Raw genomic sequence first — 26,499 nt, forward strand, 5'->3', positions numbered from 1 at the left:
GGAGAGAAAAAGAAGCGGGAAGAGAAGAGAGGGACAGAGCAGGAGGAAGATTGGAAGATTAAGAGAAAGAGATGAGGAGGAAGGAGAAGGGGAAAGAGAAGGAGGGAGAAAGATCATGAGAGGGGGCGGGAGAGACGCTGTCAGCCACTCTTTGTGTGTAGTCCTGAGAACGATTACGATTATGAAAAGGTCACGATTAGTGGAGTAATTGCTGCAGTCGTCAGTGTGTTTTATTGGTGAAATCAGAACTGTTGTGTACATTCACTTAGCTCTCGCCCTGATGAACATGATGGTTGCTAGGTAACATGAATGACCATTACATATGTCATATCTGCTGTGTCCAACTGGGACGTCAAATCAGAAACTTCACCTGGATTCTTATCACTGCACATGTTAAGAATCAAACACGTTTTCTTTCCTGCTGTAAATGAGTCAAACCTGAGCTGGACTTTCCCGTCTTTAGCCCTGACCCCGCGTGACCCCTCCCTGACCCCTCTGTGACCCCTCCGTGACCCTTTCAACTAACCTTTGACCTCTCCTCTCTCCAGTGTCTGTATGGGTGCTACGTCCACTCCTCCATCATCCCCACCTTCCACCGCAGATGCTATTGGCTGCTGCAGGTAAGCCCCGCCCCCTCCCTCCTGCTTCACATGTATGACCTTTGACCTACCTCATTGTTTACACTTTTATTCATGGGTTTCTGAAGTATGAACAATAGGCTCTGTTCACGCTTATGTCACAAAGCAGGAGGACGTTTGGAAACAAAAAACAGTGGGTTCTGTTCTCGGTCGGAAGTCGTACAAAAACTAGGAAAAATGAGAAAATGACAGTTTTCTTCATCTTCATATTGTTGTAGTGTTTCATTATTTTCGGATAATCAACTATTCCAACCGTAACTCAGTTTTCATCATTTCCTCACTGACGCACAACTCTGAGCGCACTGGGTACATGCAATTTATTTTATTTTATTTTGTTTTATTTTATTTTCAATGTATTTCAATTTATTTCATTTTATCTTATTTTCATTTCATTTCAATTCATTTTATTTTATTTTATTAAATTTTCATTTCATTTCAATTTATTTCATTTTATTTTATTTTGACTTGTATATTTACATTTATATAATTATGTCTTTTTTGACATGTGTCTCTTGCTTTTTTTTTTTTTTTGGTTACTTATTTAGAATTTATTATTACCATTTATATTTTTGCTCTTTCTTATTCTATTACATTGTGATGTGTGACTAATGTATCCAAATCATTTTGTCGATCAGTAAAGTTTGTCTAAGTTTAAAGGGACAGTTCAGAATTTTGGACATAGGACCTCATTTCCTAGAGAGCCAGAGTGTTGGAGACGTGTGGAGATACTTTAAAAAATATTTCATCCAGTCCTTGTATTTGCAGAGGTCGCTGGTGCTAGACTAGTGCGTGTCAATGGTCATAGTTATTCTGCCACTAAAAACAGTCTTACCCACTCCACAAAACACCCGAAACAAATCTATTATTACACCAGACTGTTCATGTGAATGTCTGTGTTGATAGAATAATTTTAGAAGTAAAACTAACCTTTGTATTTGAAGGATTTATGTCTGAGCAGCAACAGTGAGTTGTACTTCCTGATAGAAAGCTCTGCAGTGGTGGACTGATATCACCAGCACCATGGATCTATTAAAATAACTGGATACACTATTGCTGCTTGTAGCTGCCTCAAGTTAACATAGTGACACTCACTGGTACTACAGTGGAATAAATCCCATGGGCCAAGAGAAGATTTTTCTCATAGAGACAATGTCATCACAAACTGCTCGTGTTCGTCTGACAGGGACCTACAGCTTTCAAAAATATTGGATTTTGTGGCGATTTGTACCTATTTTTAGATCATACACTTTTTCTCAGCTCAAAATCCTTCAGTTGTCTTAAAAACCATTTATCATTCATCACTTAGATACACGAGCTCGCACTCCGTGCGTGCGTTCTCGTGCATTGGCGTGTGCCTGCAGGAGAAAAGACACTACTGCACATGCTCGGTCGGCCCACAGCCACTGGAAGTACCTCGCCGGGCTAAAGGCTAATCTGGAATCATGCTCCTTTGAGCTTGGCCCATTGGCTTGGACGTGCAGCCATTTTGGAACCCCGGGGCTTGCCTAGCACCAACTGGTTCTGTGATAGTTTGTTTAGCGACACATAGAGCACATGAAGAAGTCTGTTGCAGTTACAGTTATGGCCATGTTCACATCATCACGACTAACTAGAGCAAAGTAAAAATCCGCTGCTGCCGAGAAAATAGTCCCTCAACATGAGACGATTCACGTGATACAAGGTTAGTTTTACTTCTAAACTTATTCTATCAACACAGACATTTACATGGACAGTCTGGTGTAATAATAGATTTGTTTCGGGTGTTTTGTGGAGTGGGTAAGACTGTTTTTAGTGGCAGGATAACTATGACCATTGACATGCACTCCACACATCTACAGTACTCTGGATCACTAATGAGGTCCTATGTACAAAATTCTGAACTGTCCCTTTAAGTCTAAGTCTAATTAAAAGAGATGAGGCCAAATTGCAGATGGTTCCAAACAGCACATACATCTGCAGTTTTCATTTTACTTCAGTGGGTTTGATCACAGTGGGTCGGTGAGTCCAGTGTCGGGAACTACACCGGAGGTTTTCATCACATTCAAATGTCTTCCTGGTTTGTGATGTAAGCGTGAATAGAGACTATAGGGACTGTTGCCATAGTGATGAACAGTTTACAGCAACATATGATGTCTTTGAATGGAAAGAAGTCCTTGAAGGATCAAATATTCATTCATGCACAAAATGTTGTGTTTTCAAAGGATTTTCAAAAGTACAGAAAGATCTCTTGGACTTACAATGCATTATATCTGTTTCTTTTTGAAGTGTTTTTTTTTTTTTTTTCCTCAGCATTTTTTGTTATAACTGCTATACTTTTTGACTTTTGCATATCTCCAAAATCTTTGATCATCCGCCCACTGTAATTGAGTCTCTTATTCTGGTTATGAACTGGACTTTAAATAATGAGCTCAGTTGTGGAGGTTACAGCAAAAGCACTAGTTTCCATTTCCATTTAAGACATGTTCTAATGTTGTTCCTTCCTCAAAATCACAAAACCTGGAGTTGGGATTTGTTTCATTCACACTTGTCTGAGTAATCCTTTATTAGTCTGTCTGAATCTCCAAAGCTCCAAATGATCTACTCCACCTTCTGATGTCAGGTCGTGGCAGTTTTCAAGTAAACAACTATTATCCAAATGATTCTAGTGAAGGTGTGTGGAGTTTAAAAACACAGAAGAGCACTTCCTGAATTACCACGTGACATCACAAGGTGGAGCAGAGTGTTTTCTGAGTGAGAGAGTCCTGGTTTAGTCCAGGTTTAGTCTTGATTTAAATTCTGGTTCCTCTCAATGCTGAGGTTTAATTTTAAATCAGGACTAAACCAGAACTACATTAGACTCTTTCTGCTCTATTTTGATCACGAGAGAGAGAGAGAGAGAGAGAGAGAGAGAGAGAGAGAGAGAGAGAGAGAGAGAGAGAGTAAATAGAGCTAAAGGAGAGAGTGATGAAAGGAGCGTGTTGTTAAATTTTTTATGGAGGTGAGAGAAGCATATCTGACACGCCAAGTCTGACCTCCTCTATGACCTACACTCTCTATTCCCTCCCTCTCTCCCTCCCTCCCTCTTTCCCTCCCTCCCTCTCTTCCTCCCTCCCTCTCTCTCTTTCTATCAGAGTGTATGGGCATAGCTAACCCACTAGCCACCATGTTCCAAACAGGAAGTGAACATGGCAGTACTTCCGGCTCCATCATCTTTAAACTCTTAAAAATTTATATTACCCACTCGACATGATCCTGTTTTTATTTTGCTGTTTTGTCTGTAAATCAACTCCTCTTCCTCATATGGAACTAGGATCCAAATCAGCAGAAATGTTCTTGTGTAACTGCAGGCCCCATCAGCTTCATTTGACTGGAGCTGAGCTCTGTGTTGACATCACACTTTAGTGCACTTCTTTATTCTCTCTATAAGTGCCTGTGTACAGCCACAGCCCACTGCTCGAGAGCCTGGATCACACACATCGCACACACGGGTCCTGTACACACTCAAGACAGACTGTGCAAATGGCCCGGCGGCCAAATGAGGCCCTCAGAACAGTTTTTGTTGGCCCACAGGCTTCCTGCTGAATTGGACCATACAATCAAATGTAATACTTTTCACTGCAAATTAAAAAAAAAATTAAAAATCATCACAATTGTTTATGCTTTGATTATGTTTATTAGTGTGTTTGTTTGTGTGGGTTTGTTTACTTTTTTGTGTTTTTTTGTGTGTGTGTTTTTTTTTTTTTTTTTTTTTTTTATGTGTATTTGTATGTTTTGTTTCTGTGTTTTTTTGTTTATAAGTGTGTGTTTGCTCCTGTGTGCATGTTTGTTTGTGTATTTGCGCGTGTGTGTGTGTGTGTTTGCTCACATGTGTGTTTTGTGTTGTGTGCAGAACCCTGACATCGTGCTGGTGCATTACCTGAACGTGCCTGCGGTGGACGACAGTGGGAAACCCTGTGGTCCTGTGCTCTGCTCCATCAACACAGACAGAAAGGAATGGGCCAAATGGAGCAAAGAGGAACTCATCGGACAACTCAAGCCTATGTGTGAGGAACCAGGACTAAACCAGGACTAAACTAGGACTGAACCAGGACTAAACCAGGACTAAAGCAGGACTGAACCAGGACTGAATCAGGACTGAACCAGGACTGCACCAGGACTAAACCAGGACTAAACCAGGACTGAGCCAGGACTAAACCAGGACTAAACCAGGACTAAAGCAGGACTAAACCAGGACTGAACCGGGACTAAACCAGGACTAAAGCAGGACTAAACCAGGACTGAACCGGGACTAAATCAGGACTAAACCAGGACTAAAGCAGGACTAAACCAAGACTGGACCGGGACTAAACCACAACTAAACCAGGAGTAAAGCACAGCTTAGACAGTTGCAGGTTCGACTCCCGGTCTCTCTGTGTGGAGTTTGCATGTTCTTCTTGTGTCTGAGTGAGTTTCCTCCAGTTTTCCCCATGAACCCAAAACATGCACAACAGGTCAAATGGTCCAGCTGAAGGAGTCCTGACCCAGACCAGGTCAAGATGTGGAGCTTGTCTTCCTGCCCCTGACAGGTTTAACCCAGAGACACTGAAGGACGGTCAAATTTCCCTATGGGGTAATAAAAATTAACCTTAACCTTGAACCAGGACTAAATTAGGACTAAACCAGGATTAAACCAGACCTTAATCAGGACCGTCACTTTTTAATCAGTTCAGGAACAGAGTAGTTTTGAGGCTGACCCTGGTGTAACTTGAATCTTTGCTGCAGGAGCACAAATATCCTGTTTAATAGTTTGACCTTGAACAGTGTGAGCCTGTGTAGTTTGTGAAGCCTGTGCTGCTCACCCTGCCCCATGCTTCCTCCTGCTGGTCAGCTCTGACACTGCAACTGTGCAGGAGAACAACAGCACACACTCTCCCCTCATACTAGATTCACTTACAAAACTAGACCCAAGCCAGGACTTCACCGTCACATATTTGCATTTTATGACATCCTGTATTAGGGCTGCAAGCTGTAAGTCGTCTAATAAAATTGTAATTTCTTAACAAATTATTTTAATGGGATTAGAAAGATTTATATGGACCACAGCAAAAAGAAGGCAAGAGAAGGTCTGGAGTGAGCTAGCCACAGATTTAGGGATTATCTTGCTTTTCCAATATTAAAGCCACAGTATGTCACTTTTTTAGTTCAAAATACAAATAAAAAGCAAAAGTGACTCTCTCTCTCTGTCTCTCTCTCTCTCTCTCTCTCTCTCTCTCTCTCTCTCTCTCTCTCTCTCTCTCTGTCTCTCTCTCTCTCTCTCTCTCTCTCTCTCTCTCTCTGTCTCTCTCTCTCTCTCTCTCTGTCTCTCTCTCTCTCTCTGTCTCTCTCTCTCTGTCTCTCTCTCTCTCTCTCTGTCTCTCTCTCTCTCTCTCTCTCTCTCTCTCTCTCTCTGTCTCTCTCTCTCTCTCTCTCTCTCTCTCTCTCTCTCTCTCTCTCTCTCTCTGTCTGTTGCTTAGGTGCAGGGAGCAGTCTGCATCAGAAATGTTCCAGTGTGAAGCAGAGGATCATCTCGTCGAAGCAGGAGCCTGGAGTGGGTGTGGAGAAGAGCGAGGAGAGCGAGGCCAGTGAGGTTCAGAACAGTGACGTGTCTGAGGGACAGACAGAGACCTCCACCAATGGTACACACGTCCTCACTACAAACACACATGCTTTAAAGCTCTTACATTACACTAAAGGGACTCTTGTGAGCTTTGAGTCCGGTTAGGATGCTGTTACCTCCTCAAAAACGAAAGCTCAAAATGCTCTGTTTCACCTTGTGATGTCATGTAGTGGTAGTATTCATGTGGAAAGCTCTTTAGTTCAGTAGAGAATGACAATTCCAGGCCTGAAATCATCCAAATGATTCTACTGAAGTTTTATAGAGTTTAATAGTATTACCATATGACATCACAAGGTGGAACGAGTGATTGAGAGTGATTGAGAGTGATTGAGAGAAGAACTCTGGTCTGTGTGTGATGAGGAAACAAGAAAAAGGCTTGATACTTGATGATATTTTTGATACAATAGTAATATAAACACTCTTTTATACAACATAATGTCATTTTCAGAAAGTACCATATTTTCTGCACTATAGGACGCGCTCTTAAGTCTCCAACCCCATCAAAAAACGACCATGCATCCCACAATCCAGAGAGCCCTATACATGAATCCACTTGGGTGTCCCACAAAGCCGCACCACCTGCAGAACACACAAACACACGGCGCAGACAGCGACTGCACAGCGAAACACACCCACAGACACACTCAACACTCCACGCCGACGAGGAAAGGAACGGAGGAACGAACCGAAAAAGCGAGTCCAATGTGCCACTTCTAGACACAGCTGAACAATTGAGTCACTGCGACACGCCAACAATCCAGCGGTCCCAGACAGCACCCTCCTTACACGCCACAACTGAACGCGTGAACGCGACAAGCAAACAAAACCACTCACCCATCCAACTGTTGTGTTTCCTTTAAAGTCCCATGCGGTTTATTTGTGAAAAAAGTTTGAAAATAGACCATTTAATGACAGTGTGCCTTATAATCCAGAGCGCCTAATAGCCCGGAAAATACGGTAACTGTAGATTCTTTGACAGCACAGGAAAGTTACATCATGCAGCTTTAATAAACATAAGAAGTGAATTAAAACAAGTGATGCGTGTAAAGTGAATCTCATTGACTAAAATAATGAAATATAGATGCAGGTGACAGAAACTGGAGTATTTGTGTCAGTGGCATAAAGTAGCTGCAGTATTACTATAGTATATCTGTAGTATTATCACACACGTTGTGTTGTGTGTTGTGTGCAGCGGTGTCGAGCAGAAGTCGTGGGTCTGATCGTAGAAATGGCCGCCTCCCCAAACCCTCGCTCCTCCCACAGAGTAGCATGGAGGTGTCATCCTCGACCAACACGGCCCAGGTGGAGGTTCCAGACACCACCCAGAACTCTCCCCTCTCCATGGGCTCGGACATGGCCGACAGCCCCGCCCTCTCCTCCATGGGGGCGGGGCTAAACCAGAGCACGGCCGTGTTCATGTCCGAGGTGACCACTCTGACTGGAGAATCTGTTTACTCCACTGGACACACACATCTGCTGGGGCCTGCACACGAGGGAGCTGCTACAGGTGAGAGAGTGTAACACTTGTGTACAGGGACACGTGAGAGTCTGATTAAAGAGCCACTGCGAAACATTTCAGGCTCAGCAAATACATAAAGTGTAACAGCAACTATGTGCACTGGGACAGGGAAGTGTGAGTGTGACTGAAGTGCAAATGACAGGTTTCATGTTTCAGACTTGGTTTGATGGGATGGAGCCAGTGGTCAATATTTAACATAGTTTTACATTTGGTAAATTACTGGAAAACATATGTCTGTCACATCTGCTGCCATAAGTTGTTATATAAATGGACATAAATAGGAGGTGAGCACAGTAGTGACTCGGCTCCATCGACTCTGGCTCCAGTTCACTCTCTATTGAAAAACCTCTCTCTGTAATTGCTGCACAACATGTTGCTTTATTTCCCTATTTTGTCCTTAAATCAAGATATGAACATTAATAACAGACCAGCCAGATGCCTTCATTTCTCAGGGGCAACTGATGTCTGACTTAGAAAATGTAGTTAATTACAGTGATTGTTATTGCTCAGAAATAGCTTAACAATAATTTTTGCTGTGAATGGCATCACCTCTGTACAGATCTGGCTTGTAACTTATATTTTTGTATCATTTCCCAGGCTTGGCGACTGGTATCCTTCTGGCCGTGACTCCTGAAAACTCACAGCGATTTCCTTCATTCTCTGGAGGGGTGGGGTTGGGCGACGGGGGCGAGCTCGTCCTCTCCAGCTCTCTGGACTCCAGCGCGGGGGTCAGCCTTCCCGAAACCACCATGACCTTTGACCCCGACTGCTTCCTCAACAACCCCAAACAAGGCCAAACCTACGGCGGAGGCAAGAACCAAAACTGCAACCGAAACGACGAAATTCACTGCCCTACCAATGTGTTTTACAATTCTGCGCTGGTTAATAACATCAAAACAGAAGCTACAAATCTGGAGCAGCCACTGGCCAATCAGAGCGGCTACGAATCCACTGGTTTGAGCCCAAGTACGACTCTGGAGCAGATGGATTTTAGCGCTGTTATGTCATCAAGTTTAGCCCAACAGGCGCACCACCCGTCTCCCACCCTCTTCCTCCAGACTTCTCCGCAAACAAATCAAACGCTCCCAAGCAATTCCACAGAGGCCAGCCAAGAAGAAAGCCAAAATTACATTGCGTTATCCAATGTTTCAAATGCATCCCCAGTCACAACTAATGGAGGCGAGAACCACGCACATTTGCAACAGGCGAGCCCCGATCAGCAAACCATGTGTGGGAGGAATTCCACTTTGGATGGGCAAAACGATCAACCCAAATCTAGCGATAAAGCGGTAGATAGCAACGAAGATTTGATGTTGAAATCAGAGGATGCGTACGCGACTGGGGTCAAAGTTGAACACTATTTGCAAGAAGAAAACAGAGGAAGAGAAGAGGAAGCGGCCAATTCGGGGGAAAGTGAAATTTTATGCAATGGGGTGAATTCTGTAGGCACAAGTCCACAGTCTATAGCTCAGAATGGCAGCATAGATGGTAGTTTGTACAGCTCGCCGATGCCCCAGCAAGGAGTGACAGCCAATACCAACGCATCGGGGGCGGGCATAAGTTTAGAAGGGTTCGAGGCTTCGTTTGGGAGCCAGTTTTCAGATCTGATCAATGATTTCATCTCGGTGGAGGGCTCAGGGGCAGGGGTGGGGGGAGGGGTGATGATGACTCAGGAGGGGGCCGGGGCAGAGGAACAAGGCAGTGCACAGACTCACCTGCAGGGGGCAGCGGTGGAGCAGGCGTCGCTGGGGTTGCTACAGGATACTGGGAGACTGTTCGGAGTGACGGACTATTCGCCCGAGTGGTCCTATCCAGAGGTGAGTGTGATCACACGCACAGGGACACAACAACACAACTATGTGGTTCCATCAGATAACATGTTCTGATCTATGTGCTACTGTTGTTTCCTCATCACAACTAAAAATAAATCAAATGTTGATCTTTGTGATGGAAGTGTTTACTGTTTGAGAGATTAGCTCATCTTAAATCTGCAGGGTTTTTATGTCAAACCTGTGTGAATGAAAAAAAACACAACTCCGGGTCTATTTACTTTTTGTTTTAAGCTAGTTGTAGTTGACTAAAATGCTGAATTCTAAATAGTTTAGTCAAACAGAATATATTCTAGCTCTGATAAATGCTCTGTTTGTAACTGTGAGTTAGTTCTGGTCTGGTTTGGGGCTCTGGGAATTTAAAGTAGAACTTGGATCTACTTTACACTTTTCATTCATAATTAAAGGTCCTGCATTATGCAAACTGACTCCACTGAGGGTTTAGACATGTTATAATGTTCCCTTCTCAGAAACAGAGCTGGAGTTGTGTTTTGTTTCATTCAAACATGTTTGAGTAACTCTTTATTATTAGTCTGTCTATACAATATCTCCAAAGTTCAGAAAGCTCTGTTCCACCTTGTGATGTCATGAAACAATAGTTTTCAAGCTAGCAGCTAACAGCTACATTCTAGTTTTAGTTGAGTGGAGATTGACAGTTGACCGGGGCTGAAATCTTCCAAATGATTTTAGTGAAAGTGTGTGGAGTTTAAAAACATAGTGGAGCACCTTTCTGTTTAAGAAAAGAACTGTGTGAATGAAACAAAACACAACTCCAGCTACTTTTTTGATGAAGAAACAACAATATAACATAGAGCAGAAAATAGTGTAATATGGACCTTTTCACCTTTAACTAGAATAGAAATATTTCTAGTGACTTTACTTCCGTGATTCCAGGCACGGGCACATGTCAGAGGGTCAGAGAAAACTGTACTCAAATATATATACTACACTATACATGGGTTCAGAAGGACAAAGTAGGACCTTTGTCATAGTGATTAACAACTCCAAACAAAAACTGTTATCTTTGGAAAAGTCCTCAAAATGGCACATTTAAGCAGAACCCTGACACCCACGAATATTCTGCATAAGGACTCTAAGACACATTAGAACAGGGGTGTCAAACTCATTTTGGTCCGGGGGCCGTATCCAACCTACTTTGATCCCAAAGGGGCCGGATCAGAAAACTCATGGCATATAAACTCCAAACATAAAAATAAGTTCAAATATTTGTGCAGAGAAATGCAAATCTATTACAGAAATCTTTTTTAATTGATGAACTCTTTCTTTTACAAAATATTATAATATTATGAACAACCTGAAACAATTTCAACACAATGTTTTAACATGAACTTGTCTGCAAATAGGAATAAGTCAATTTTTCTTGGAAAATCCTGCACTTGGCTCCACTTTTCTCATTTTGGACATTTTGTTGATGAGGGTGTCGCGGTCAACAGTCAAAACAATCGTCTTTTAAGAGCGTTTGGAAAGAGACAAGTCTTCATTTGTGCTGCTCTGGTGGGAGGGGCCACGTACAGAGGCACTGGAGACGCTGTTGTGATAAACAGCACAAAAAATTAACAATATTTTAATAGAAAATATAATTCAAATATTTTAGTAGAAAATCACTCCGCTTTAGACTCTTCACTCCGTGTTAGACTGTACTCTTCACACAACAGTCCTGGTAAATGACCGTTGTAGCCACAACTGTCCTGAGTCACAGACATGTGGCTGCTATTGCCAATTTGTGTTCTCTTTGACACCTACAGTGGCATCACTCCCACACCACACACATAAAAGCAAGTTGGGTGAAGTGTTTTGCCCAAGGACACAACAACAGTATGAAGAGTCATCTGTTGCATCATCCACATGTTTTTTCAGAGTAACCCTTCTGCAGGAGACGTTAAATGTTCAGAGCGGGCCTCTCATAGTGTTTGATGAAATTTCAATAGAACATTGATTCTGTGGCTTTGCTGTATTTAATTATCCATGTCCATGTGTCTGTGTTTATTGAAATCTGATGAATTATGATGCAGGAAATTCAATATAGTAATCTGCATTCCAATTGAAAAAGTAATGAAGAAAAAGTGTATGTTAAAAAGTATTAATATGAAATATTTTCTACATTTATTTCAGAGCGGGTGACGATGTACAGACTTAGACTTAGACAAACTTTATTGATCCATAAGGGAAATTATCACACATCACAAAAAAAAAAAAAAAAAAAAAAAAAAAAAAATATATATATATATATATATATATATATATATATATATATTATATATAATAAATTCTAGTTTCTACTTATTTAGAATTTATTATTAGTATTTTTACCTTTACTATTTTTATTATTTTATTATACTAATTATACTATACTTATATTATACTAATTTTATTATTACTATTTTAAAAAGAGCAAGAGATGTGTCAACTAAGACATAATTATATAAATGTAAATGCACAGGTCAAAATAAAATAGAAAAATAAGAAATAAAAAATGCTACTGTACGCTGCAACCACTGTCTCAGGCGCTCAGGGCATGAAAGATATTGTATTGTATTGTATTGTATTGTATATTGGTTTATATTTCACAGTATATTTCCGGTATATTCCAGGGTGGGGTGAAGGTATTGGTTTATGTTTCACAGTATATGTATTGTATGTGTATATATATATATATATATATATATTCCAGGGTGGGGTGAAGGTGCTGATCACTGGGCCCTGGTTGGAGTCCACTTCAGATTACAGCTGTTTCTTTGACCACATCAGTGTCCCAGCAGCTCTCATCCAGCCTGGAGTCCTGCGCTGCTACTGCCCTGGTGAGGAACATACTTTTTATTTAATATACTAGAGAAACACCAAAGAATAAGACTCAAGTACAAATCCACCACTTACTGTATATGGCACATTTTAGGAACTTCTCTATTACAGAACATGTTGTGCTTGTGTGTCCTCTATAGTTATAATCTAGGACACCTGTGGATTCTTATGTGATGTTAAATCTCAATCTAAAACAACTTAATAAAAGAAACAAGTCCGCTGATTTCTGTATTAAAAAAAACGTTGGCAGCTCCTATGAATAGGAAGAAGTACTTTTTGCCGAATCCTATGTGTGTCACTGCTTAGTACAGCCGGCAATACAGAGCCTGTCATGTGGTAATACAGAAAATGCTCCACGTTTTTAAACTCCATACACCTTCACTAGAATCAGATCATTTCTACCCTGTATTTGCCAATCTCTACTGAACTAAAGGTAAATGGAGCAGTTAACTTGAAAACAACAGCTTCATGAGACACGAGATGGAACAGAGCATTTTGAAATTTGGAGACGTAGACAGACTAATAATAAAGGAATAAAGAGTTACTTAAACATGTGTGAATGAAGCAAAACACAACTTCTGGTCTGTTTGTGAGGAGGAAACTATATTCTAACGTGGCTTAAAATTCACAAGAGTCACTTTGGTGTAATATAAGACCTTTAATTCCTCTGATTCTTACTGTTGTGTGTAGCTCACGACGCAGGTGTGTCTGATGTGTTTAAATAACTCTTGTGTGTGTTGTTTGTGTGTAGCTCACGACACAGGTCTGGTGATGCTGCAGGTGGCCATGGGAGGAGAGGTCATCTCCTCATCTGTGGTGTTTGAGTACAAAGCTCGAGACCTGCCCGCTCTGCCTTCCTCTCAGCACGACTGGCTCTCTCTGGACGGTACGCACAAGTCTGCAGCACAACACACACACACACACACAGAAAAGAGAATCTGGCCCCGGCCCCTGTCTTTTGTTGTAAGAAAGAATCATGTAAATATATGACACTATGCAATATTCCAGAGTATGGCATTAAACATACCTGTAGTATTTATATCACTATGGAGTATCTATATTGCTCAAGAATACCCTGGAAAAATTCTTACTGTAGCAGGGCTCCCATTTCCCCAGATCTGACCTGTCACTTGGCCTGGCAGTTACGTTTGTGTCCTTGAAGATATTAAGTTTAATGCCTTACTGAGTAACATTCAGAGCTTTAACATCTCCATGGAGATAAGATGGAGCTGGACCCTCCAGAATACAGAATACAGAACATAGTGCACCTTTAAGGTTATTCATACTTTACTGTATCTTCACTATAAAGTGCTTTAGAATTCGATGCAAACAGTGGACTTATTTTGACCTTAAGAGCAGCTTGAGACACATTTTACTCAGATACTCAGATGGGAAAAATCAGGTACAGGCTCGTTAAATCACGTTTTTAATTTGTCTTGTCTGTTTTGTTAGATACACAGTTCCGAATGTCGATCCTGGAGCGACTGGAGCAGATGGAGCAGAGGATGGCCGAAATCTCAAATCCAAATCTCAACTCTGACTCCACAGGTCCCAAAGGAGGAGGAGCCGAAGGAGGGGCGATAGAGCAGGTGAGACAAGGGGAAAGTTACATATTGCACCTTTAAAATATAAAAAAGTCATTTTATGTCTACCAGGTTAGAAATACTCTTACTGGTATTCTGTTGCTCAGAGAACATGACCACATTGTACAGGGCAAACATATTTAATACAGATGGGAACAGCTCCAATGAATATTGTTAAAAAGCATGTTTTTCTTGTAATGCAATGAGGTCTTGGCTCTAGTAGCTAATGGAAATGATCAGGTTCAACATTTGTAAATTTACCTTTTGGAATATTTCCATTAAGACAGAGTTTTAAAATCATTTGGAAACTCAAGAAAAAAAATACAAAATGGATTTAAACAACACATTTTCAGGAGCCTCTGGTGAATAGTTCTAAGTCAGTTCTTTAGAGTTACATTGTGTTATAATAAAGTTCTGATTAAAATCTAACTTGAATAACAGAGCTTCAGACAGAGTAGTGCTTTTTGTTAGCATCACACTCCCAGGGAATGTTGTATCAAAGTATGTATCAAAAGGTAAAACTGTCTCTTGCCCCGACATCATCACATTCTAGAATCTGTAAACCACCAATAACATGATTAAAAGATGAAAAATGCCTTTGTCCTCATACTAAAATGCAGGTCTTGTCTCCTCAGTGTTTGGAGCAGAGTTCGTTTGAGGCGCGTGTACTGTCTCTGTGTGAACAGATGATGGCGCAGTCGTGCTGGGCTTCTGGCTCAGACCTGGATCACAGTAAAAACTCCAGAGGGATGACTCTTCTGCACCTGGCTGCTGCTCAGGGCTACGCAGGGTTAATCAACGCTCTACGGCGATGGAGGTGAGAGACACGACTGAGACCACAGTCAAGGAATACTACAGAAATACAGTATGAAATAGGATAATCACGATCTGCAGAAAGGTCCCCAGGTGTTTGCTGAGGTGGAGTCATAGAACATATTCCCTGTGCCAAATTTGGAATTGTTTGCTCACTTATGATGTGTTTCGATGTAAAATTCCTAGATAAACACCAGGACAGTGGAACTTCCTATTTGTGAACAGAGAGATAGTCAGTGGATTCCCACATTACATACAAATGAAACCCCGATGTATTACAACAATGTAATCACCACAAAAAGTGAATAACCACCACATAAAAGATGAGAAAGATTTTCTTCAGGTTCAATTTGACAATATTCTGCTATTGAACATGTTAGAGACTAACTTTTCATACACGTTCGTTCAACTGCAACTCAACGTAATGTTCAAATTAAAAGTGCAGTTTATTTGTTACTTTTGCAGTGTGTTACTCCTGACACAACACAAGGTTTGGCCCTTTACACCATGGACAGATGTTGTATATTCAGCTATTTCCTTTGTCTCTTACAGAACTAAACATTCAGACAGTATCGAGCTAGAGCTGGAGGTGGACCCGCTGAACGTGGATCACTTCTCCTGCACTCCTCTGGTGAGTCTCATTGTCTGTAACAACAACACATCAACAATCTACAACAACAGCAATCTACAACAACAGAACACAACACCAAATATATGGAGGTTTGGAGAAATGGAAAAATTCATACTGTCCACTGCAAATTGTATCTGTACAAATGAATAACTTATACTTTGCCTTTCCTCATCTCACTCTATCCTTTCACTGTTTATCTCCCTCCACCCTTTTCTCTTTTCTCCTCTACCTCTTCTACTCTTTTTTTCACTTTCTGTGGCCATCTCTTCTCCCCCCCCTCTTCCTCTTCTACCCCTTCTTTCAGATGTGGGCATGTGCTCTGGGCCACACTGACTCCGCCCTCCTCCTGTACCAGTGGGACCACAGAGCTCTGTCCATCCCGGACTCTCTCGGCCGCCTCCCCCTGACCATCGCCCGGTCTCGGGGTCACACTCATCTCGCGGAGCTCCTGGAACAGCTCCAGACTCCCCCCTCCACCCCCAGCACGCAGAGACCAGCACACACCACCAGAGGGCAGCACAGTGACAGCTCAGAGCAGAGGAGAGGAGAGTCGGACCACAGCGGGAGCACAGGTGAACATGATGCTTTTACAGATCATCTTTTAAAATGTAAATGAACTAACCCTGAGAACAAAATGGTTCCATCTCTGTCTGCCTGTCTCTTTCCTCTGCATTTTAAATAAGTTCTAAAGGCTATGATTATTTAAAGGTGCACTGTGTCAGTTTTCTGGGACAGGGTTCACCACCAGCTTGTCTCCCTGGAAATGTTACTCATGTTATGGATATCATGTTTCTATTATATATAGTCTGATATTAATGATTGATTTACACAAACACACATTACACATTTACACATTATTTTACACAAACCATAACGATAACATGATATTAAATGTTTACAAAAGTGTCTCAAATTGTTTTAAAAATTGCTGAATTCTTGGTATCATCCACCCCTCCTAACACATGCAGACACAGAGGGTGAAGTGTCTTGCCCAAGGATGTAAAGTTTATTGACCAGCTCCAGTACTCATATGCCTGACTTTTTTGTCCTCAGAGGTGAAGACAGAGACTCAACTGGACCCAAAGTCCTGGAGCCAAAATCAGTGCCACCCCCATGAAGACGCCCCTCCGGCCAAGAGACCCAAGCCCAGCTCTGACACTCCTCCTGGGCAGCAGCTGGCTCCTCTGCCCCCTGGACCCCCCACCCTCACCTCTCTGCTCAACTCCTCTACCAAACCCACTCCTCTCCCCTGCATTACCTCCCCTCACCTCCAGAGGACACCCCTTCACCTGCAGGCCAGGACAGGGGGCTTGGGGGGGCCACGGTGGGGGCTTGGCCAGAGGAGCGTGGCCCGGAGGATTATGGGTAAAGAGCGGTTGGTAGGGCATCTGAGGCAGAGGGTGGTGAGCGAGAGAGGAGACACGGAGCTGCTCAGTATCCACGACAGCGAGGATGTGCAGGTAAACGGGCGGGGGGAGAGGCACAGGTGACATCACAACACTACAATGGACTTTTCTGATCTTTCTATCATGTTCTAATGTTGTTACCTCATCAAAAAACATGCCTGAAGAGGTTTCAGATGTCATCCATATATGTTTGAGTAATCTAGCAATCTCTCCTGGGCCCTATTTGAACCCTCTTTGAGCTCTCTACCCTCTTTAGCTGTTGGATTCTCTCCAGTGCTCAGCCCGCAAGCCTACGTCACCATCTTCCCACACAACAATTCTCCATAAATATTTAAAAACATGGTATAAAATAATATACAAAAGCAGGATACAAAACAATACTCTACAACTTCACAAACCTGATGCACTGTGCAGCAGTTTCATTAGAGGGATGCGCTGATTGTCTTGTGATAGTGTTCTAAAGGGAGAGTGACTTAGGTCACACTAGGACTTTAGAACCATGCGGTGCTCAAGTACGATTGCTGTGAGTTCTATGTTCCACACTCACAAACTGAACCGAGCCACGGTCGATAATGTCATCACATGGCTCTGTTTGTTTACATGTTGCACAGTAGTGTTATCGCTTGTAGCACAGAAAATAAGTCCAGTGGCATGAAATATCTATTAAATGGTGAGACAGATGTGCCTATTCTTATGATATGTGCTCCTCTGTGAGTTTATGGATATGAAAACAGTGTGGAGCACTGAGGACAGCCGCAGACAAGACGCAGGTAAACTTCTGTCTGTCATAGTCCTGATTGTAACCGCATATTTGCCGTATGTTTTGGAGTGGACTTTATTGACTGTTTTCCTCGTATGAGTAACATCAGCGCATCCACAGTACTTGTATAGTGAAGTCCTGCATGTGCTCATACATAGAGCCCGACTGATATATCGATTGGCCGATATTATCGGCCAATAGCGATACATCTCCAAGGGCCCATATCGGCCGATAATATTGGCCAACCGATATGCTTGCTATATGGGCCGATATTTCACGTGGGCATGTTATACCTTGTTATAAATCTTAGACTCTCTACATTATGTTCATTTAATCCAATTTACAGACAGATAGATGTCCTAATATGTGGCTCCACATCAGTATTTATCTGCGGAGTCATTTGACTGTGTGTGTCTGTACTGAACACACCACAGAGTCACGTCACTTCACTCACGTGTTCTTGTTTACACCCGCAGCGGTGCGCAACACTGAGATTATATTCTTTTTACGGACAATCGGTTTGAGTCTGGATTAAAACGACATTCATTAGTGCAGACTTTTGATGTGAGGAGGAGCCTGTGTGAGCGGTGAGTATTGGAAATACATCGACTTTGAAGCTAGTTTAGGCTAGCGATTAGCTGCTGTAGCTCCCACACATAAACAGACTGTTTTCTCTTCTGTTTGCCGTATATTTGTTACTGGACCTGTAAATGATATGATATGATATGTAAATGAGCTGTTAATAGACGTGTGAATGATCCACATTTATGCATATAATTAATTACCGCGGCGCGCAGTATTTACGACTAAAGGCTAATAGCGGTAGTTTCTTTAGTAGTTAGTAGTGATGGGTCAGTCGGAAACGAAACAACTCTTAGAGCCAGCTCTTTGAAGCGAACAACGGGAGCATGCTTCTTATTTCTCTTCACGCCGTGTGCAGGCTCAAAACGAAACTTTCAGAAATCCGCATGTGTATAGGATAGAAAAAAACTTGCATATTTGGCTGTAGTTCAGCATAAAATGAATAGACCAGGACTAATCTTGGGCTCGAGAGACGAGAGAGATAGAGACCAAGTCCCGACACTCAGTCCTGGTTCAGTTCTGGTTTAGTCCTGTTTTACACATTTAGATCTGTTTTAGTCCTGGTTTAGTCCTTTTTCAGTCCTGGTTTAGACCTGCTTTAGCCCTGCTACCCATCACTAGTAGCTAGAATGTGATCTACTGTCTGTAAATATGACACAAAGAGGCAGAAGAACAATAAATGTTGCTTAAATAAACCCAATTTAAAATCCACTAGAGCCAAACCTAAGTGTTTTAATCAATTCAAGAATTACTTTGAATTTTTACATCACTAAATATATTGGTGAGTATATTGGCTATTGGCAGCTCCAGCTCCCATTATATCGGTTTCATATCGGCCACAACAAAATTTATATCGGTCGGGCTCTACTCATACATGAGCTCTGTGCCGTGCTTTGGCTCATCTCCTCCAGCTGGGCCAAAGTCCCAATCGTGCCGCTCCTGGGCACGGTTTGATTGTGCTCACACTGGACAAACGCATCACGCTCTAGGGGCGATCCATGCTTGGGCACAGTTCTAAAGTCCTAGTGTGATTGCACCCTTAGAGCGAAAAGAATAGGAGGAAAGTGTAGAGCTGGAACTGATTAAAATGTTAATATGTTGTCTTGGGATAGGGTTTGCATTTTCAGAACAATAAAATGTAACACAGTGATCTAAATACTGTATGTTAAGTGTTAAGTGCAGTTAATACCCTACATGCTCCATTATACATAAACAACCTCCATACAACATCTGCAGATCAACTAGAGAGACAAACAACGGTTTTCTAATCGACTGAACCTTGTATTTTGTTCAGATGGACCTGTCTTTGTTGGCGGACCACATCATGGAGGCTACGTCAGAGCGACTAAAGCAGGAGCCAATGGAAACAGAGATAGACTCTCGGGGGGCGGGGCTTAGCAGTGATGTCACAGCTCTGTCAGGGTGCCTCAGTGACGTCGAGAGGTGAGACAGTGGATTCATTCATTACTTTAACCAGTTAAACAATGTTTAAACTGCCCAAAAACTGCCAGTAATCGTCCTTGCATTTTGGATGGAATTTTTAGTGCTGATGAGTAAGGCTGAACAATTTTGACAAAAATCATAATTGCACTTTTTTTTTTTATTATTATTATTATTTTTTGTCAATATTGCATTTTTTATTATTATTATTTTGAATGCATTATGCTCAAATAAAGAAAACAAAATTAAAAACCTATAACCAAGTAATGCTTTACTTTGCTGCTCAATTTTCCTGAAATAGGTTTATAAGAGCATTTACCACAATTACTTGTGGACAATAGAAATGCAAATGCAACAATTGCCAAAGGAGTGGGGCAAGTTGAAAAGAGAGAGAGGAGAGAAAGAGAGCACAAAGGCACATGGAACAGGAGGCAAAAGGAAGAGGCGAAATGTACACAGAACATCAATTCTTCTGTCAATCCTGCAGAACATCAAACAAGTTTAGACTTAAAAAGAGAGGGAGGAGTAAAAGAGCAGCCAAGCAAGGGTCAATGTGAGCGGTCAGACTGAGTGGTCAGTGTGGCTTGGGTGTAGCACTGCTAGTGTTATTATAAATAAATAACTCCTGTAACTCCATGATCTGACTCTAACGCTGAGGCCAAGCACACAGACAAAAGTGAAGCATGATTTCCCACAAACTTGCACTTCACTGACTGTGATAAATAATGATCGCAGATACTGTCCCTGTCAAATGCACTAATCTTTTTGCTCTGTTTCTCTAGGTTCCTCCACCCCGGCCCTCCCTCCCCCATCCCTAGGCTGAGCTCTCTGTCTGGGGAACAGCCTCCTCAGCCCAGCCCCTCTGAACTCCGGTTTCTCTGTGGAGCTGTGAAAGACCCAAGTCCCAAAAGTCCCTCCTCCCGATTCTCAATGAGTGAGTCAGAGCGTGCCGAGCTGTACGAGACCATCAGGCTAGCTCTGCTCTCCCTCCGAAAAAACAAGGTCTGCATTATCTGCTCCTCTTCTCTTCTGCATCCTCTTCTCTATCTGACCCTCTCCTCTGCTCATCTGCTCCATCTGACCTTCTCCTCTGGACCCTCTGCTGTCCCTCTTCTGTACCATATACTCATGCTCTCCTTTCTTTTGCAGGGTCCCATTCAGGAACAACGAAAAGAGATTGCAGCAGTGATTCAGCGCTGCTATAAGAGATACAAGCAGGTAACCAGCCACTAGTGTTGTCATTTAATTTTGTTACTAACAAATAGACTCAACACTCAATACTGATTCTGAAACTATGATGATCATGAAAAACTGTTTCTTTAGACAACAGAATGTGATTTTCACCATTAAATGGTAGTACTTTCTTTTCTATTCCCAGGTGTAGGGTGACCAGACGTCCCTATTTCCCCCGGGACAGTCCCAGTTTTGAGCCTGTCTCCCCAGTCCCAGCAGATTTCAATCCAATCCACTTTATTTCTTTAGCACATTTCACAAACAAACAGTTTCCAAAGTGCTGCACAAATACATAATAATAACAACAATAAAATGATAAAATAAAGTACTAAAATAATCATACTACATACATACATCTTAAAATAATAAAACCAGTCAAATAAAATAAGAACAAAATCATAGAATAGAAAAAAATAAACCAATATATAAATGAAATCAATAAAACCAATAAAAACACGTAAAAATAAATAAATAAAAGACACAGAGGAGCACACAACTCATGCGGTGTTAAAAGCCAGAGAATAAAAGTGGGTCTTAAGACGAGACTTAAACCTCTCCACTGTGGGGCTGTTCGGACGTGGGGGGGCAGAGTGTTCTAGAGTTTAGGGCCGACCACAGAGAAAGTCCTGTCCCCCCTGGTTTTAAGTCTCGTCTTAGGCACCAAGAGCTGGAGCTGGACCTCAGACCTCAGAGCGTGCCAGGGTGTAACTTTGGATGAGGTCCTAGACAGCCAGTCCATTCAAAGCTTTAAAAATGAACAATAAAATCTTAAAATCAGTTCTAAAATGAACAGGAAGCCAAAAGTCAAGAAGTGCAAATACGCGAGGATTGGGGTAATGTGCTCTCTCCTTTTAGTTCCTGTTAAAAGTCGCGCTGCAGAGTTTTGGACTAACTGTAGTAACGATAAAGTGTGTTTTGTGAAATGCCGGAATAAAGTGCATTACAGTCATCCAGGCGTGATGAAATAAAAGTGTGCATGACTTGTTCAAAAAGTTTAAAAGATAAAAAAGGTTTAACTTTAGATAAAAGCCGCAAATGATAAAAACTTGATTTTAAAACATTGTTGATCTGTTTACCAAATTTAAAATCACGTGATGCCGAGGTTGGTGACTGTGGGACAAACATAATTTTTGAGGGGTCCCACATCAATCAGGGATTTACACAAAACCAGTGATTTGTCCCAGTTTTATACAAGAAATGTCCCAGGTGTCCCTATTTTTGACCAATCTGATCCTGCCAACAGTAAACAGAGACATAAACTGTCATTTGTTTTGGTAAAATACAGAAAACCTGCTTCAAAATTACCAAAACACAAAAAAAATGTGACTGACTCACATACTGACTCATGTTAGAGCCGAGTGCACAACAATTTTCCTTAATAACACACAGTCGATTCACAATTTTATTATTACCAACCACCACAAACCGAGGGTGTCCAGTTTTTAATTTTGAAAATCTGGTCCCCCTCCCCATGTGGTCTTATGTGTGTATGTGTGTGATCATCAGTGGTGCAGTAGGTTCATGTTGGTCCATGTGTGTATACTAGTCTATGCGGTCTTCTACTTGTTCTGATACAACTCAACATTCAGGAAATTTCTGTCTTAAGAATGTGACTTTTTTAGTATTAATACCTGCTCAAATCTAGTATCTAGTATCTAGTATCTAGTTTCGATCCTAGCTTTAGTATTGCTTAGTATCAGATTTTTGATCCTTTTGCCTGTGTTCCATCTTGTGATACTCTGTGTTTCAGTATGCACTTATAAGAGGATGACCTTGGCTGCAGTCCTGATCCAGAGCCGCTTCAGGAGTTTAATCGAACAGAAGAAGTTTCAGCAAAGTCGCCGCGCAGCTGTTCTCATCCAGCAATATTACCGCTCGTACAGGCACTCGCTCAGGTACTGCAGTGATTCTACAACTATACTACTATGCTCTATGGTTATGTGTGAAATGGGAGTGTCTCTTCTCCCGTAAGAAACAATCCCAGACACGTGTTTTCAGCTCTTACAGTGAGTTCTACATAGGTTTCTGCGTTTATTGCTTCCTTTATATTTTCTGTCTGTTTTATTTTGATCTTCAGTCGCCTCCTCAGTAAAAAACAGAACCAGGCCGCTCGCAAAATCCTGAGGTTCCTGCTCCGCTGCCGTCACAGGTAAATACATACACTATCATCAGATTATAGCAGATTCTCTCTATCCCTGTGTGTCAGATTCCCTCCCACCTCCTAAAGATGCATGATGTTGACCTGAGAAAAAAAAGCTCTGCTTCTGGGATGTAGTGGGACAAAATATAGCAAGATAAAGGACGTTTGTCAATAAAAATACAAATGAAACGTACTCAAGAGCCTAGATTACACTGTTCTCTCATCTGTGTTCTAATGGTGTTTCCTCATCACACACACACCTGGAGTTGTGTTTTGTTTTATTCTCATGTTTAAAACACAAACCCTGCAGATTTCTTTTTTCAAACAGAACACTCTGTTCCACCTTATGATGTCATGTGGTGATACAGGAAGTGCTCCACAGTGTTTTTAAACTCCACACACCCTCACTAGAATCATTTGAATGATTTCAGCCCTGGAATTGCCGATATCTTTGAACTAAAGGTAAAAGGAACTGCTCACATGAAGTCTATCAATTCGTGACATTACAAGTTTTAACAGAGCATTTTGAGCTTTAGAGATGTAGACAGACTAGGGTGACCATATTTCCGGACACCTTACCGGGGGTGGGGCCTCGACCTTGAGCTACACTCACCTCGCAACCTGTGCACATGACCTTCCACTTGTCTCGACCGGGATGGAAAACGGAGAATTTCTTGTCTAAATCACCGTTAAATACACATTTGTGCTTCGGCGTGTTGCAGACTGACCAACTGTTTGTGTCTGCTCGCTCCTTCTGAGTGCAGAGAACTACGAGAGACGCTCAATTTAATGTTCCAATGAAAGATCATGAAAACCTGGATATTTGCATCACTTTATGAAAAAAAAAAACGGAAGTCCAGGACAGGACGCAAAAAACGGACATGTCCTGGGAATAATGGACGTTTGGTCACTCTAAGACAGACTAATACTGTATTTTCCGGACTATAGGGTGTGCTCTTAAGCCTCTAACTCTATCAAAAAACGACTGCGCCCCACAATCCAGAGCGCATTATACACAAATCCACTCGGGCGCCCCAGCACGACTTCACTAAACTACAAAGCTGCACCACCCACAGAACACACAAACACACATGGAGCAGACAGCGACCACACAGCGAAACACACCCACAGACACACTCATCACTCCACGCAGACGAGGAACGGAACAGAGGAACGAACCGAAAAAGTGAGTGCAGTGTGCCACTTCTAGACACAACTGAACAACTGAGTCACTGCGAACACGCCGACAATCCAGCGGTCCCAGACAGCACCCTCCCTACACGCCACAACTGAACAAAGCCCAGAGTCACTGTGAATGCGACAAACAAACAAAACCACTGACCCATCACACTGTTGTGTTTCCTTTAAAGTCCAGTGTGGTTTATTTGTGAAAAAAGTTTGAAAATAGACCATTTAATGACAGTGCGTCTTATAATCCAGAGCACCTAATAGTGCGGAAAATACCGTAATAAAGTGTTATTCAAACATGTGTGAATGAAACAAAACCAACTCCAAGGGTGTTTTGGAGGAGGGAACATTCTTTAGTGTAATACTGGACCTTTAAATAAAATTAGAAACACTGTCATATGAAATCAAGGCATTAGCTTAGTGTTAGCTTAGCCTGTAGCATTAGCAGAACGGTTTGATGCTAACAGTTTGTTTTGTCCCATGAAGCCCGATGCTGGAGCACAGGCCTCTGAAGCAGGTGAGTGGCCCCTGGAGCTGCCTGCTGCATGTGAGCAGAGGGAGGGCAAAATCAGGTTTACAACATTAGCCTCTTTCACTCAGACTTTGGCGAAAAATCCGTAAAACGCCCCCTCCTCTGCTCCTGCCTGCTGCATGCTCACACTCAGGACTTTATCCTGACCCTGGTGCACAGAGACCTGCTGCCGTGTGCTGCCTGGGGGACAATTACATGGATGTTTCAATAGAATGGCATGTGTATTTTCAAAACAGGGTAAATGAACTGATGTAAGGAGCAATTAGTACAGCCAGCTTAGAATGTATTTATTTCATTTGAAAATAAAAATGAAAAATATGAACTACATTTTGAGCAGATGTGTTTTCAGTCACAAGCTTGTCTGTCTACATTGTTTTACTACAGCGAGGCCAAGTTTTAGTGCATCCAAAGATTACTGTTAAAAAAACAATTTTCAAATTGCACTATGTGACTTTTAGGGTGAAGGGTGTGCTTGTCTCCATGGGAATGTGATTACTTTGCCTGGAATGTTCCACCATATGACATTTAGCTTGTCTATTTTGCATTTATTCAGTTACAAGTGTTATTATTGTTCACAAATTCCTGAAAAAGTGGGCTTGCCTCTTCACAGATCAGATCGGTGATTTGACCTCATTGTGTCTATGGAGATATCAAGTGTTAGGAACAGTTTGCCTGTAATATACCTCACTATGGCATTAAACTTATCTATCTCTGTGGAGACAGGTAACAGGCCACATCTGTGGAGAGGCAACCCCGCTCACTAATGTTTTTCAAAGTATTTTTTGATGCATAAAACATCCATAGTTACATAAAGGTAAATATAGATGTGTTTAATGCCATATTAATTCCTTGGAGACAAGCAAATAATGCACCTTTCCCAAGCCTGTTTGTGTCATTTCCTCTTATGAAAGTGAAGAGGGAAAAGTTGCTCCTTTTGCACGCACAGCTTTATCACACACACACACAAGCTCGTGCTGAATGTGATTGTTGTTGTATATTTCTCCCCAGGGCCAGAGAGCAGAGAAAGGCCAAGGTTCCTGAGAGCTCCCCCGCTGCACACCGCCCTCTCGACCCCTTCAGCCTGTGACCCCGCTCCTTACCCCCGCCCCCTCCATAGACCTCCAGAGCTCCAGAACGACACCAGGGTCCTGCCCAAAACACAGCCCCGAGAAGCCTCCTCTCTCCCCCTCTACCTCTCACTCGTCTGCCCCTCCCTCTGGAGCTCCACAGCACCTCCTCCTCCACCACCTCTGGATCTGCAACCAAATCATGGCTTCATTTTACCCATAGACTTTTCCAAAATTCACTTATTAGAAGATTTACTCAGGCTAATTAGCTGTGAGGTCACTACTAATGACCATAAACCCCATGATAGTAAACTCAAGAATTCTGAAACTTGAAACTGACAAAATGTAATACTTTGTTATGTATCAATCAAACTGTAGAAATATAGACATTTAAATGAGATGTTTTTTTGTCATGGCAACTGTGGTGCAAACTCACTGATCGCTGGTCCGATTCTCAAACGGGGACATGTTGTGTCCCTGAGCAAGACACTTTGCACTCGCAGTAATTGATAAGTCATATATTATTAAACCCTTTATGCCTAGAGTCAATCAGAGAAAAATACAACGTATTTATTAATAATGGTCAAATTTTTTATTTTGAGTTCATTTTGATGCTTAGTAGGGGAACAGTGGTGCAGTGATTTAATCTAGAAACTGGAGGGTCACTTGGTTTGATTGAGGCTCTACCACCTACTGTTGTTGTG

The 26,499-nt window shown here is 42.0% G+C and overlaps 1 protein-coding gene across 1 annotated transcript in view; it reads left to right on the forward strand.

The window, feature by feature from the left end:
* LOC110165727 (calmodulin-binding transcription activator 1-like) overlaps positions 1 to 25,815 on the forward strand; it is a 108,606-nt gene extending 82,791 nt beyond the window's left edge. The window contains exons 6-23 of the mRNA XM_055160313.1: positions 549 to 620; positions 4,507 to 4,660; positions 6,110 to 6,271; positions 7,445 to 7,759; positions 8,369 to 9,588; positions 12,293 to 12,419; positions 13,172 to 13,306; positions 13,873 to 14,009; positions 14,624 to 14,820; positions 15,369 to 15,447; positions 15,752 to 16,019; positions 16,501 to 16,907; positions 19,490 to 19,638; positions 20,418 to 20,637; positions 20,785 to 20,860; positions 22,619 to 22,763; positions 22,946 to 23,017; positions 25,737 to 25,815. Coding sequence (XP_055016288.1) covers positions 549 to 620; positions 4,507 to 4,660; positions 6,110 to 6,271; positions 7,445 to 7,759; positions 8,369 to 9,588; positions 12,293 to 12,419; positions 13,172 to 13,306; positions 13,873 to 14,009; positions 14,624 to 14,820; positions 15,369 to 15,447; positions 15,752 to 16,019; positions 16,501 to 16,907; positions 19,490 to 19,638; positions 20,418 to 20,637; positions 20,785 to 20,860; positions 22,619 to 22,763; positions 22,946 to 23,017; positions 25,737 to 25,815 — 4,014 coding nt within the window. The remainder of the gene's footprint in view (positions 1 to 548; positions 621 to 4,506; positions 4,661 to 6,109; positions 6,272 to 7,444; positions 7,760 to 8,368; positions 9,589 to 12,292; positions 12,420 to 13,171; positions 13,307 to 13,872; positions 14,010 to 14,623; positions 14,821 to 15,368; positions 15,448 to 15,751; positions 16,020 to 16,500; positions 16,908 to 19,489; positions 19,639 to 20,417; positions 20,638 to 20,784; positions 20,861 to 22,618; positions 22,764 to 22,945; positions 23,018 to 25,736) is intronic.
* The last annotated feature ends 684 nt before the right edge of the window (positions 25,816 to 26,499 follow it).

Source organism: Boleophthalmus pectinirostris, unplaced genomic scaffold, assembly GCF_026225935.1.
Source record: "Boleophthalmus pectinirostris isolate CB_2022bp ecotype Guang Dong unplaced genomic scaffold, ASM2622593v1 HiC_scaffold_3, whole genome shotgun sequence".
In the NCBI taxonomy this organism is placed as follows: domain Eukaryota; kingdom Metazoa; phylum Chordata; class Actinopteri; order Gobiiformes; family Gobiidae; genus Boleophthalmus; species Boleophthalmus pectinirostris.